The sequence below is a fragment of the Typopeltis vanoorti genome, chromosome 7 (genome assembly GCF_054136105.1).
Source record: "Typopeltis vanoorti isolate ZY-2024b chromosome 7, IOZ_Tvanoo_1.0, whole genome shotgun sequence".
Taxonomy (NCBI): Eukaryota; Metazoa; Arthropoda; class Arachnida; order Uropygi; family Thelyphonidae; genus Typopeltis; species Typopeltis vanoorti.
Window position 1 is genome coordinate 138218363 of NC_143555.1, and position 15550 is coordinate 138233912.

Sequence of the window (15550 nt, forward strand, 5' to 3'; positions counted from 1 at the left end):
TCTTGTTTGAGTAATTTGGTTGCCTTTTAGAATAAATTGACAAGAGTAGCTGATTAGGGAAAGGCATATACCGCCTCTTTTTTTTCTTTCTTTGGATTTTGCAAAGACATTTGATAGAGTACCACATGATAAGTTGATATTTAAGTTATAATACATGGGCTTAAGTATCAGGTTGGTGAATTGGATTGGAAATTGGTATTCTAATAGATAATTAGAGAGTTGTTTACAGGGAGGTAGTATCAAGGAAAAGGAAGTTCACAAGTAGAGTTCCACAGGATCAATGATGGGATCTTTGATTTTTAACCTTCATGTAATTGATATTGTTACTCAGTTTCAAGGAGATATTCAGTTATTTGCAGACAATGTGAAGCACAGAAGGGTTATTAGTAATAGTACTGATGTGGCAACACTTCAGAGTGATTTAAATAAGCTGGACAGATGGGCAAATTAATGTGGATATCAGTTTAATGAACTAAATGTAAGGTCTTAAAATGTGAGATCCACTGATGGGAGGCTTCATACTATTGGTGGATCTGTAGTAGAGGAAGTGGAGGAGGCAGAGGTTCTTGGGATAATAGTTAATAAAAATGTGAGGTTTAGGAGACAGTATATTATGAAAGTGGTTAAGCTAATCCAGAGGATTGCTGCCATACCAAAAGATAAAAGTGTTACTATTCCATTTTATAAACCCTGATGAGACCACATCTGGATTATTTTGCTCAGATCTAGTCACCAGCATTTAGAGAGAATAAATTAACTCTGGAGAGGATAAATAGGTGGATAACAAAACTGATATCAAGACTGTATACAACATTAGGTATGTGGACAGACTGAGGTTACACAAACTACTATGAGTTTGTGTGAGTTTGGTGGATAAAATGCAAAAGGCTGACATGATTCAGACATTTGAACTATTGAAAATTATTTACAACCAGGGTCGATTTTTCGTATAATAGAATAAGTGGAAGGAACTATGCCTGGGAGTTTCAAAAAAGAGGTGGTGAGTATGAGGGTGAGAAGTAGTTATTTTGCATGGAGGTGGAGGGTGGTTTTACTATGGAATTCATTGTGTTATAGTATGATGACTATGCAGTTGGTGAATGGGTTTAAGGAGTGATATGGTAGACTTTGTGTTGTCTAAGATGGACCTTCTGCAATGAGTCTTGTGACTCAGTGGAGGTTCTGAATAGTAATAATAATGTATTTCTTAAAGAGCACAATTGACAAGGCTTCAAATCAAATCCAATGTTATCACATTTCTTCTCTCTTGTGTCATTTACATTTATTGAAAATGTAAATCATCTATTTATATTTTACTCTCTCCACCATCTTAGACAGTATATTCCATGCTTCTACTACTCTGAGAAAAAAAAAATTCTCACTGTCTTCTTGCAGAACATCTAGGGTTAGCCTTTATCTCCAGTCCTTATATTAGTTTTTTTTTTTTTTTTAATCCTATTTCTTTGTATGTCTTCTAAAGTTTCTTAATCCATTTCATAACCTACCAAGGAAGGTGACTTAGTTGGTAAGGGTAGCAAAAGTGAAGTATGAGCAGCAGTTAGCTAATGAAACCAAAAAGAATCCTAGGGATTTCTTTCGATATATGAAGTCAGCAAAAAAAAAATGATTATGGAAAGATGATATTGCTTGGAGAAAATGATATAAGGACAACTAGAGGGGAAGATATAGTAGAGATGCTTAATGACCAGTTCATAAAGGTCTTTCATTCTTGTGAATGTAACATCATGGAGAGATTGAGAGCAGTTGTTGATGGGGAGAAGAGGTTGACTGTAAGTGAGCAAGAGGTGTATGGGGAATTGAGCAAACAATTTTAATAAGGCTGTGGGACTTGATAATATATCACCATGTAATCTGAAGGAATGTGCTAGGAAGTTGACATCTGCCTTGACATATTTTTTTAATATGAGTCTTGCACCGGGTCGAGTTCCAAAGGAGTGGAAGGAGGTCAAGATTGTGCTGCTTCATAAGGGAGGTGCTAGAACTCAAGCATCAAATTATAGACCTATCTGTGTGTCAGGTGTTGTGGTTAAGTTGTTGAAGAAGCTGGTGAGAACTAGGATCCAGAATTGGGTTGAAAACAATGGAATTATCTTTGATGGACAGCATGGATTTGTTAAAGGGAGGTCATGTTTTAGTAATCTACTTAATTATTACAATAAGGTGACAGCTTCCTTGGACAGAGGAGAGGGATACACAGCAGTATACTTAGATTTTGCAAAGGCTTTTGATAGATTACCGAATGAAAAGTTCATAGTCAAACTAGAGCGGATGGGGTTGGATATTAAACTAGTGCATTGGATTGGGGATTGGCTATCTGATAGGTATCAGTATGTGTATGGGGGGGGGGGGGGTGAGCAATATCCAGGAAGAGAGAAAGTCACAATTTTAATGATATTGGCAAAGATTTGGATGGGGATATTAAGTTGTATGCAGATGATGCAGAGTTGGGGCGAACTGTGAAGAGTAGAGAAGATGTGGCCTTACAAGAAGACTTGAATAAATTGAGTGAATTGGCATGGAAATGGGGATGAGAATTCAATGTTGCAAAATGTAAGGTTTTAAAATTTGGGAAACAAAATGAAATGCAGAATTTATGCTTGGTGGGGATATATTGTTGGAAGTGGAGGAAATAAGAGATCTTGGGATGATAGTGGATAAGGGTCTGAAATTTAGGGGACACATTGCCAAAATTGTGAGGACAACACAAAAAATTTTGGGAATGATATGGAAGATACTGACGTGTAGAAGTAAGGAGATTCTTGCTCCATTTTATAATGTTTTGATTAGTCCACACAGACTTCTGTGCACAGATTTGGTCACCTGGTTTTTTTCAAAAGGATGAAGAGATGTTGGAAAGGGCCCGGAGATGACTTACTAAGGTAGTTTATGATCTCTGGAATGTTGAATATGAGAAAAAGTTGAGGAGATGCAATTTACAGAGTCTAGTGGAAAGGAGGAAGAGGGGTGATATGATAGATATGATAGATACCTACAAGTTAGTAAGGGGTTGTTATAGGATCAATGTTGGAGAGGTTTTACAGCAAACAGTGGGAGATCAGGGAGAACCAGATGTCATCCCTGGAAGCTGTATAAGGAAGGGATTGAAAAGCAGGTTTTTTGCATGCAGTTGTGAATATTTGGAACCTTGCCTGAGAGTGTGGTGTCTGCAGAGAATTTGAGTGTGTTTAAGGCATGGCATGATGAGCTGTGTGTATGCCAAAAGGACCTCCTAGATGAGTCTTTGACTACATGGAATCTTGGGATAATAATAATAATTTGGAAAGCCTCTGCAATTTAAAGGTGATGTGCATATGTAAATGGTATCCAAATCATCGGTTGAACATCCCATTTTATTTTCTTCTTTACTCATTGGTTTAAGCAACTTAGAAAATCTGTTTAATATAAATCTGTGTAAAATAATATTTGTAAATATTTTTTGTTCATTTTAATATATTTGTATTTTAATCACAATCTTATCATTTCAAAGTTTTGTTATTATATTATTAAAAGTTATGTCTTAATTTCAGCGCAAGACTGGAGGAGAAAAACTTAGCAAAGATATAGTCCTCAAAAGTGCAAATGGTTTGAAAAATGGTAGTATTAATGGTTTACGAGCAATTAGAAATAGTACAGAAAAGGGGGAATTTGATGATTTGATATCTGCTCTCCGGACAGGTGATGTGTTTGGTGATGAATTTACAAAGGGTAGACGAAGTAGGAGAAAAGGGCATGCAATAGCTCAGCTACAATCAGATAGTTCACAAGGCAGTCGGTCAAAAAGCATAGCCAAAGAGAACTCTCGAGACAGGGCAATGTCCTCCCACAAGATTAAAGCTTAATATATATGTCTAACAATAAGATATGATGTAATTTCCTATTACAGCTTTATTAAATGTGAACAGAAGTGAATATGAGACTTTGTGCTTAGATGGATGTTACCTGCCTTTATACCAGTGATTAAATGTACATAAATTGTTTTTTCTTGTTCGAATGAAAACTGAACATTGCTGTTAAGTAAAATAGCTTGAATAACTTGTTACCTATGTTATACAAAAATTTAAACAGACATCTTAGACCTTTTTGCAACTGTATTGTGGCCCCTCAGAATGCACAGTTGTCATCATAAAGCACAGTGTTGAGATAATGTTGCATACATAAGTGTAGATATATTTAAAAAAAAAAAAAAACATAATGTGTAAACGAGATAGAACCATTTGATTGATGACCGTAGTGTAAATGTATTTTTGTTTTGTTTTAAACAGGAAATGTTTATTTATGTTGATTTATTTATTTTATTTATTTATTTTTTTTTTGTAAATTCATATCTTATTCTGAACAAATGAATTAGAAAGGTTAGTTTGAATAAAAATAAAACAGAGTTGTGCATATTTTATTCTTTTTTTTAAAAAACAATTAGCCAAGTTTGAATAATTCCATTATCATGATGATGTTATATATATATATACAGGGTGTTCGGGATAAATTTGACAGTTTCGTAAGGAAAAAGAAAATCTTCTTTGTATCTATTAAATTTAATGAATTGACAAAAAAACATTACAGGAAGAGTTAATTACAATACTATCAACAAGATTTACTCAAAATAACCACCATTAGCATCGATCACAGCTTCAATTCTGCTTCGGAACCTCGAACAAGCTGATGCTACAGTCTCCCTGGGAAGGGCCGCAAAAACTGTTTTAATTTTATCCATTAACTGGGCTTTTGTATTACTGGAAGTGCGATTGGTGTCTTTTTCAACTGCGCCCCATACAAAATAATCCATGGGGTTAAGGTCTGGGGAGTTTGGAGGCCAAACATTTGGACTGGTGAAGTCGTAGAAATTTTCAGACAACCATTTTTGACTTTTCCCAGAGGTGTGGCAAGGGGCCGAATCCTGCTGCCATACATACGGCCTACCATTGGCTACCCTTGTTATCCAGGGCTTGACTACAGTTAGCAACTCCACGAACAAAGCCCGAATTCCAATGCCAGGGTTCTTCAACACCTGTTCCTGCAGATTTGCGAGGAATTCTGCTGTACGAACGCAATCAGATCGTCTGCTAGGGATCTTTCTTCTTGCTACATCCTCGTAGTCACCATTGCAAGTCTCTAGTTCATGCCTGATTGTTTTTACTGTATTCAGGGAGCATTGGGCAGCAGTCGTAATATCCTTATTTTGATGGCGGGCACGAATCATCATGATACAAGTTATTCTCTTCCATGATTCAGGTGGGTTCCAGCTATCCATCCTTTCTGACATCTTGTATATGAATGAAGAAGGGTCCAAACTTTTAAATGAAGAGAAGTGTGTGTTAATACATGTAACTTACGGAAAAATATAATTAATTATAAATATGTCAAATTTATCCCGAACACCCTGTATATATAATATATATTTCTTTTGTTTTGTTTTCAGAATAATTCTAATTGAAACTTATTATATATAATAATGATAATTATTTAACTTATATTTGCTGGAAATAGTTTTTAACATCCATTTATAAGTCAGCTAATAATGCTTAATTGGAACAAATGTGGATATCAGTTGCATCTGGAAGCATATATTTCTCTTGACCTTTTTATTTATTTATTTTTTAAGTCATTGCATAAATAATTCATCTTGGCTAATTACAAAAACTGTATTTCAAAAATTATGTCTTGAAGTAAAATTAATATGACCTTAATAAATCTTTCTGAAAAATTGCTACACTTTGTAGAACAGTATAAGGTTTCTAATTATTTTCATAGATATAATATAGCTGTTTCTGCTTAAAATAAAACCAGCCTAGAGAAATTATTGATATAAAATGAACGAAAAAAATTTCTGGAAATTGATAAACTACAAAACATTACAGTTTGTGAAGTTGCAAATGATTTTATCCCTCTAACTCTTACAGTGGTTGTCACATAAATGCAATATTAACTGCAGTAACAAAAGATGGAAATAAGCTATGTATGAGTCAAAAATCTTAAGACTCATTCTTTTGACTCACAACTTGCAGTTTTCTAAACAACAGATAACTTCAGCTGTTTAAAGATTGGTATTATTTCTAAACAGAGAACAAGAACTGATAACAGAATGCCTTTAACTCCATTTAATTTAATCCTAAAATGCTTCTTTATCTACTGAAATTGAATGGTTTGTTATACTAATAACTGAATTGTTTTGCTAAAAATTTCTTTGATTAGTTTCAGTGCTATAGTTTTAAATTTGATTATGATTATTTTGTCAAAATTTGAATAGCCTTACTGAAATTTTGTTATTACATTCCTCTTTATTTCTTTTTATTCAAAATATATATACTCTGCTGAGATTAGATTGGTCTCTCTTTAAAGTGAAGAAAGCCATTGTAAAGTGTTCTCAACTGCATTATAATCTGTAAATGTTCTGATGTATATTTCATAAAAAATATACAATTGATTCCCACTGTAGCAAACACTTAGGGACCATAGGACGACTTTATTTCCATGGATAGTGAATTTCCTTTAGCATGGCATTGTGCCTGTGAAGCTTTAGGTTAGAACTTTTCAAAAGTTTGTTATAGTGAGTGAGCTTGTTATAACAGTGTTTGCTATAATAAGGGTTGACTATAATAACTTCTCCAGTTAAACTGCTTTGGATCTAACTGGTTAAACAACAGGAATATTCACTTAGATATTAAGACACTTCTAAGAGAATTTTATTTTATTTTGTTGCCTTTAGATAAAATAGTGTTTTTTATAAAACGTGAATGAATTATATCTCCTTTTGTTGTTTTGATAAAAACTTCCCACTTTTCATGGGAAGTTTTGTAAGTATTCTTCACTAATGATTTTATAAACTTGATTTACTATATTTTATTTCTTTCAACTTCATATTTGTTGATGATTAGCTCTGTATCTTCTAGTTGGAACAACCATTAAGTGCCTTATAAATAACTTAATGGTCATATTTAAATGATTTGAACATTCTCATTTTAAATCAGAACCATCTGAATAGTTAAAAGGAATCATCAGTGTTAGTAATTATGAGACATTTAAGGAAAGGTAGATAAAAATAGATGCAAATATTATACTGGGCTCATATTTAGTATGTGTTCATTCATGAAATAATTGTAAATAGAAATAGGAAAAAAAAAACTTGTATTTATTACATAGGATGTTTTTATTTGTTATGTAATTAAAATTTTTCCCCTAAGGGTTTTTTTTTTTTTTTTTTTTTTTTTTTGTATTTCAGACTTTTTATGTTGCCTTTTTTTTTTTTTTTTTCATTTAAACAAACTAATTTTCACTTGTGCGTATACGCATAGAGCATACAGTTATTTGTAAATCCAGTAATCCATTTGATATACTTATGTCATTGTTTTTTTAACTTTAATCCCACACATACAAAGCTGTAAAACTTCAGCAAAAAGGTGTGTGGGGAAAAACTTAGTATTATCATGCTGAACTTCTTTTCCAGTCATTATTGCTTTGTTTTATTTTTTATGTGAGAAAAGCTCTATGTGATTTCTCTTTGGTGTCATTCACTTAACCAGCTGAACACTGCGAATTCCTTAAGGTGTCCAGATGCTTTCCTATTACTGTGACCACCTTAAGGTTTCTTACATTTGTCTCTAGTTTTTTACTTTTGACTTCTTAGTCAATTTGAAGTGTCAAAAATATATTGTTAATATTCTTCATGAACTGTAAATAGTGTCCTTTCCTCCATGCATATTCATAGTGGATAATGTTAAGTGTGTTTATTTATTGATAACAGAAGAATGTAGAAGTGTGTTTAGAGTAACTATTTTTTTCACATTATTTAAAATAATTGTAATAAAAAATTGCCATAAAAAATACTAGTTATAACATATTGATTTTTTCATAGGAAAATATCGTATTATTTAAAATAAAAAATTATACATATTTGTAAATATTATTTATAAGTGTTTTAAGATTATAAAGTAATATTGTTAATTGCTATAATCTTATATTTGTATATAAATTTTAATTTGAAAACTTAAATATAAGTAATAGGATATTGTAATAAACATCATATTGAGGTGAATACTTTTTTTTTTACAATAATATACTTCTTTTTACTAAAGAAACTGGAATATTTCAGTAAGGTTGTAATTGAACAATCAAATGTGTTGAATGTATGTTGAAATTATTTCAACCATAAAGTATACACATATATATTTCCAGATAAATGTGAATAGAAAGCTATTTTATAATAGCTTTCTATTCACAATAACTAAATTAATGTTTAAACAAAAATAACATATGTATTAGGCAAACAAAAATATAATCACTGAAGTGATCAGTTTAGTTTTTTTGTTGTTGTTATGAGTTTATTTGATTAGCAAATTAAATAAACTCATTACCAGTAAACAAAAATATGAATTTTTATAATCAATAAATACCATCAGTTTGCATGACTGTTTTAATATTTCACTTTAACTAATAATCATCTTAAATATATATATATATATATATACACAAGATGTGAGAAAACATAGATACATTTTGAAGTGAAATATCTTGTTTAATACATTGTAAATAAAAAATTCAATGAGTAGAATAAATTGAAATGTGTTGAGTTTTAATATAGTGCTATATTTTTGTTTTCACACATAAAATTTTATGAGCATCACTGTGGAATACTCGCTGACCAAGAATGGTCAGCGAGTTCAAGGAGTGGTACGATAGACTTTGATAGAGTTTCCTAGGAAGGACCGTCTACAATGAGTCTTTTGACTCCATGGAGGCCTGAATAATAATAATAATAGTCTGTGAGCCAGAAGCAGTTCCCCAAGTAATTGTCATGGAACTCCCAATTTCAGCTGTGCCAAGTGCAGCTCTCTGATAAACTGATTATGTCCTCCTAAATATAAAATATTAAATGTAGGAAGTTTTTTGGCTTGGTTACAAAGTAAACTATAATAGAGAAGAAATTATATTCTTGTTTTAATCCTTTACTCAAGCTAAGCAAACAAAGTTTGCACATGAAATATTTTTGTAACTGGGCTACTTGTGTATAGTGGCAGTTGGCTTCACATCATTTGCCTCAGTATCTCATAATACAAAGCATTTCCTTTCAGATATATTGCTATGCATTATGGGAAAGGTCACTATGCAGACCTTTTGACTTTTTTTTTACCTTTATTGAGGTCTCATCAGTGGGTACTAGACCTAGGAAGAGTCAAGGTTAAATCAAATGTGGACATCATGTTTTTTGCATATACATAAGTGCAAAATGGTGTATCATCATATTATTAAAATACTCTGAATCAGAAAAAGTTATTATTATTATTATTGTTATTTTATGGGCACCTCCATGGAATCAGAAAACTCACTGTGGGCAGCCTAACTCATAGCCTCTGGCAATCCATTCCAGTCATTCACTACTCTCTAAGCAAAAATTCTAGTCCTTACACCCTTACTGACCACACTCTCAAACAACCTCCAGGGTTAACCTCTAGTTCTCTCCTTACTTGTGACATATTATTGTTATTATACAGGTATCTCCATGGAGTCAAATAACTCATCATGGGATATACATTATTCACATTATCTATCTCCTTAAACTCATTCACTGATAAAATACTCACAACCACCTCCAGCAGTCCATTCCACCTATTCACCACCATCACAGTAAAAAAATCTAGTCCTAACACCCTTGCTAACTGCACTTTTACATAACTTCCACTGGTGATCCCTTGTTCTCTCCCTTCTTGCCATGTACTGAAGAGAGGTTATTGTTCCCTATATATATAAAAGGCTTTGACAGTAAAAACAGGCCACATCTGAATTACCGCATTCCAGTAATTTTTCCAGTGAAATTTAGTGTTCTTCAACAACCATGTAATATGATGTGCTGTTTTGGTTACCTACACAATATGTCCTCTAAACTTCAACTTTCTATCTTTTGTATCAATCTTAAAGAACCCCTTTAGTAACTTAGACATTTCTATCATGTTCCTTCACTCTTTTCTACTAAACTTCACAACCCAAACACCTTCATTTATTATTATTATTATCCAGGCCTCCATGGAGTCAAAAATCTCATCATGGGAGGTCATTTTTAGGAAATACAAAGTCTATCATACCACTCTTTGAACCCATTAACCATCCCCACTCCAACCACTCTCTCTCAGGCAATGCATTCCATGGTTCAACCACCCTCCATGCAAAGAAACCACTCCTCATCCTCTTGCACACAGCCTTCTTTCGTAACTTCCAGGGATGGCCCCTTGTCGTTGCTCCTTCCCGCCGTTCCACCAAGTGAAAGAACTCTCCACTGTCTACCCAGTAACTGCCTCTCAACAGTTTAAAAGTCTCGATCATATCACCTCTCCTTCTTCTATCCACCAAACTCAGCAGTCTACATTCCCTCAGTCGAGCCTCATAACTCATATTGTACAGTCCTGAAACCATCTTTGTTATCTGCCTCTGTACCCTTTCCACAGTCAATTTATCCCCTTCAAATCCTGGGGACCAAATCTGAGAACAATAGTCTAAGTATGGTCTGATCAGGGCCTTATACAACGGAATGATAACTCTTTTATCTCTGCAGGTCAGCGTCCTTCTCAGTATTGCAGCAGTCCTCTGAGTTACCCTCACCACCTTTGCAACATGCTCCCTGAATTTCAGTTTTCCATCAATCATCACCCCCAGATCTCTCGTCTCCCCTACCTCCTCCAGTACAGCTCCAATCGAGTACGCATCCTCCCATCGATGGATCCCTTGTCTTCATAAAGAGCATTTCACAGACTTGTTGCCATCTTGGTCACTTGTCTCTGAATCCTCTCCACTACATACTGATCTCCAAGAAACCCAAGTGACAAAATCTGAACATAGCTGTCAAAAATTTGGTCATATCATGCCTTATAAAGAAAGATAATAACCTAGCTATCTCAACATAGATTCTTCAACATTGGGATATTGAAGCATCTATGTGACAAGCAGACCAGTAACTCTCTGAGATATTTTGCTAATTTTTGCAATATGTCCTCTGAGCTTTGTCCACCATCACCCCAAATCCTTAGCCTCATCAATTCCTGCATTCCAGTAACATCCATGTAGTTCACAGTGCTATGTGAGTACCATCGATGTAATACCTAGTATGTAATATTTTCATCCCAAAGTGCATAACCTTATATTTTGCCACATTGAACTGACAACCATTACCATTTCCTCACACTGTCAGTTTATTTAAGTCATCCTGTACAGCATTTCTCCATCTCTTGTATTACATGTTACTCTTCCCATTTTTACATCATCAGCAAACCACTGAAAACTCCCCCATAAATTATTTCCTATATCATTAATATACAAATTAAACAGTAGTAGCCCTGGTACTAAGCCACGAGGACCATTCCACTAGTCATCTTCATTCTTCTGGATTCTACACTCCACCATATGCTACTATCTGGTTTCTGCCTGTGAGTCAACCCCCCCCCCCTGCTCCATCCATGCCACTAGCCTCATATCCAGTTCTTTTTTTGCTCCTACTTACATAATGGCATTCCATGTGGTATACTGTCATATGTCTTTGCATGACTCATTTCCAAATATTTCCAAATATCATTACGTATTAAATTAGTTAAATATTATCACATCCAAAAAAATTCAAACTTCAAAATGTGTCCAATTTTTGCACCTCTAATAGGTATATCTCTACGAATGATTCTACACATATATGTGTGTGTGTGTGTGTGTGTGTGTGTGTGTGTGTGTGTGTGTGTGTGTGTGTGTGTGTGTGTGTGTGTGTGTGTGTGTGTGTGTGTGTGTGTGTGTGTGTGTGTGTGTGTGTGTGTGTGTGTGTGTGTGTGTGTGTGTGTGTGTGTGTGTGTGTGTGTGTGTGTGTGTGATGATCCATTTGACTCGGTTGAAATACACATTGTAAAATGAGTTGAATGACTTAAACTGGGTTTAAGTCATTCAACTCATTTCACAATATATATATATATATATATGAAGTAGATAAAATATTATTATCTATGTAATAAATTAACATGTTTTTTTTTGGGGGGGGGTTTGTAAAATAATCATATCTACTGGTATTTTGAAACAAATGATTATAAATCATTTTTCTGTACATAATGATGCATCTAATATTCTATCTAGTTTGTATATAATAGTCATTGCACCTCTTCATATATAGTGGAAATGAAAATTTATTTATTTCATACAAAAAAAATAGCATAAATAAAAGTAAAGCATGACTAATCTATTTCAAAAGTATGGCATCTTTGTAAGAAGTGAAACCTAATAATTTTGTGTGTTTTATATGCATCTGCATGTGGTATATGCAGTGTGTAATTAGAGTATGTGTTTGTCATTTTTGTTTGGTCAGCTTTGATACCCTTTTAAATGTAATTTATACATATATAGTGAGTAAGGAAGTGAGGTGTAGATTTTTTTATTTAGATAGTGGAATGGTGTCCTGGAGTGTGTTGTGAATACCTAGGGAATGTGGGGATGTAAATTAGTTTAAGGTTGATAGAATGTGGGTGGTTTGAGTGAGATGCCTCCATTGAGTATTGATTCTGTGGAGGTTTGTTAATAATTAATATATTATTGCAGGCTGTTTAACTAAATGTAGGATTTACCGAAGATGCAAAGTGTTGTTTTGAGAGTCAGTTAAACAGTTCTTGAATGACTGAGCTATTGAAAAGCTAGTAAGATGGCCAGGTGAATGGTAGATCACTTTATATATGTGTGTGTTCCATAGTTTAAGTTAAATGAAGTGTAATCTACTGTGCTTCTGAATTTATACTTTCAGCCACAGGTTTTTTTTTTTTTTTTTAAATTGATGTGTGAATATCAGTGATATTCTAAATGTTTGATTTTTGCTGTTGACACTTTTAGTTTCAAGTTTTATAACTTTTCAGTTTTGAAAAATAGCAGCACTTAAAGTGGAAAGATTGCTTCCACATTAAGTGCTGCTATTGCCACGATGAATAAGAGGTAATGTGTGAATAGACTATTTTTGAATTTCCTGCTATTCTGGTTAAATACAAAACTGAAATCATCACAGAGATAATGGATACAGAAAGAGAGAGAGAGAGAAAAACAGAATACAAAATGAAATTAGAAATTCTTTACATGTAAAGATTTTTTTTTTGTTTGTTTGTTTTCGTTGAACCTTAGTGTGAAGTTTCACTGCACCTAGACAACATAAACCTCATTCAATAAAATCTTCTTGTGAATTTTATCGAGATTAATAAATTGCTTAAAGAAAAACAAATGAAATCATTTGGGAAGTTCTGTAAAAGGTTTGACAGGAGGGGGGGGAGGATATCTGCATGGAAGATAGTATGATCTGAATAAAAATAATGCAAGATTCTAAGAAGAAATGTTTGATATACATACATTTTTTATATGCACACACACACACATACAAATACTAATCATTTCTGTTTTTATTAAAATTTTGAAGTTTTTTTTAAATTTCTTTTTCTCAAAAATAGCTGATAAATGGAAGAATCTTGGATATTAATATAACACCAGTTATGAAATGAGTTTTAAGGAATACAGTATAAGACAGTTATAAAACTTAATCAGAAATCGGGGAAAGAGAGATGTGTTGTGAATAGAAACTTTTGAATATATTGCAAAAGGAACTTATTTTAAAAAGTTTCTGCATATAATGATTAATTTTAGAGAAATGAATAGATAATCTTTGTGGCATCATGATTTATTTTCATTTTCCCCTTATTATGTTAAGCTCAGTGACCTGTCACAGCCTAACCTAGCTTTATAGGAACCTACTTGATGCTGTGGTAGGGTGGTTTATCCCATCTGTGTGTGTGTGTGTGCGTGTGTTATTTGCATGCATTCTCTGATTTATCGGTCTTCTGGGATGAAAAATCCATGTTGCCAGAAAAAAAGAAACCTGCCATCTCCATATTATTATTATTATTATTATTATTCAGGTTTCCATGGAGTCGAAAGACTCATCGTGGGAGGTCCTTCCTAAGAACATAAAGTCTGTCAAGACTCATCGAGGGGAGATCCCCCCTAAGAAACACAAAGTCTATCATACCACTCCTTAAACTCACTGACCGTTCTCACTCTCACCACTCCATCAGGCAATGCATTCCACGGTTCAACCACCCTCCACGCAAAGAAACCACTCCTCACCCTCTTGCTCACAGTTTCCTTTCGTAACTTCCAGGTTAGACCAGTTAACTCACCTTCTGTTGAAAAGCCTTAATAAAGGCTTCTTTGCATATTAGAGAGGAACTCAAACCCATTTTTTTGGTCAAAGAATGTCATTATTGCTGAATAAGCTGGAGGCCCAGTGATTTTAATGTACAAAAAACACTTTGACTCATCAGTGGCACAAACTGCATTTTATACATGTTCAAGTAGACAATAATTTTCAACCTAAAGATTCATTTTCTTTTTATTATTATTTGCTATTCCTACATATCTTGCTTGCTAATCTGTTCAGCATTACTTCAGACAATAACAATAAAAGGAAACTCTATAACATATCATAGTAGAAATACTAAATGACTGCAGTCAGAATATTTCTACATTTTCTATTTTTTTGTTTTAATATGAATTTTTATATATCATATCATAATAATTTCTTTATGTTTTTGTACTTTGATTTTCATTTGTTTAAAGTGTTGATTAGTCTTTAGAGATTGTAGAGTTGCCTTAAAAATCAATATCTTGAAATTTATTCCTCATAATATATCCAAAAGCAGTTTTTTAAACTGTGGAGCATGCCCCCTAGAAGATACAAGTCTTTGACAAAGTGGGATGGAAACTCAGTAAAATCCACTACTTATTTATTATTATTATTATTATTACATAATGCCTCTAGGAAGTCCAAAGACTCATCGAGGGAGGGCACCTACTTTACAACTCTCCATCTCCACCACCCACAACTACCTTCATCATCTACACCAACGCCATCCACTGCCGATCACTACCACTAGTATTTTCACAGACAATCACAAATATCCATGCCCATGCCGGATTTGAACCCGCAGCCTTTTGGCTAGAGAGCAGATACACTAACCACTCGGCCAACCAGCCTGGCTACTGCAAAACTTTTGAGCTTGAATCCTGCATGAGATGTTTGTAAAAGATGTTTGTCCATGTTTGTAAAAGACTGCTGTAGACATGCTATTATACAGTTTCTTCAGTTTATAAGGCTAGTCTTTTGAGAAAATAAAATAAAGTAACTTGAGTCAGTAATTTGTGATGCAATACAATATACATTGTTTGCTCTAGTGCAATGTGCATTAGTTGCAGTGTTTCAACATTTATTCATGAGTCATTTAAATGAAAGATATTTACTTCTTCCCAAATGCCTCTGAAATCAAAGCCCTGGGCTCAGTTGTCAATGACTACTAGGGGTGGAAATCAGTCGCTGATTTCTAATTTCCCAAATGTTAGTTAAGGATGAAAGGAGCCCTGCCTACTCCCTTCAGGAATAACTGATTAGATGTTTTTTTTTTTTAATTTTTTTTTTAAGATATTTAAGTTAAAATTTTATTTGTAATAACCAATCAGTAATCGTAATTTCTCAAACTATAAGTAT

General features: G+C 33.6%; 1 protein-coding gene across 1 annotated transcript in view; it reads left to right on the forward strand.

The window, feature by feature from the left end:
- LOC150105113 (disheveled-associated activator of morphogenesis 2-like) overlaps positions 1–4216 on the forward strand; it is a 575640-nt gene extending 571424 nt beyond the window's left edge. The window contains exon 26 of the mRNA XM_090396160.1: positions 3549–4216. Within this exon, the coding sequence (XP_090252286.1) occupies positions 3549–3860 (312 nt within the window). The 3' untranslated portion in view covers positions 3861–4216. The remainder of the gene's footprint in view (positions 1–3548) is intronic.
- The last annotated feature ends 11334 nt before the right edge of the window (positions 4217–15550 follow it).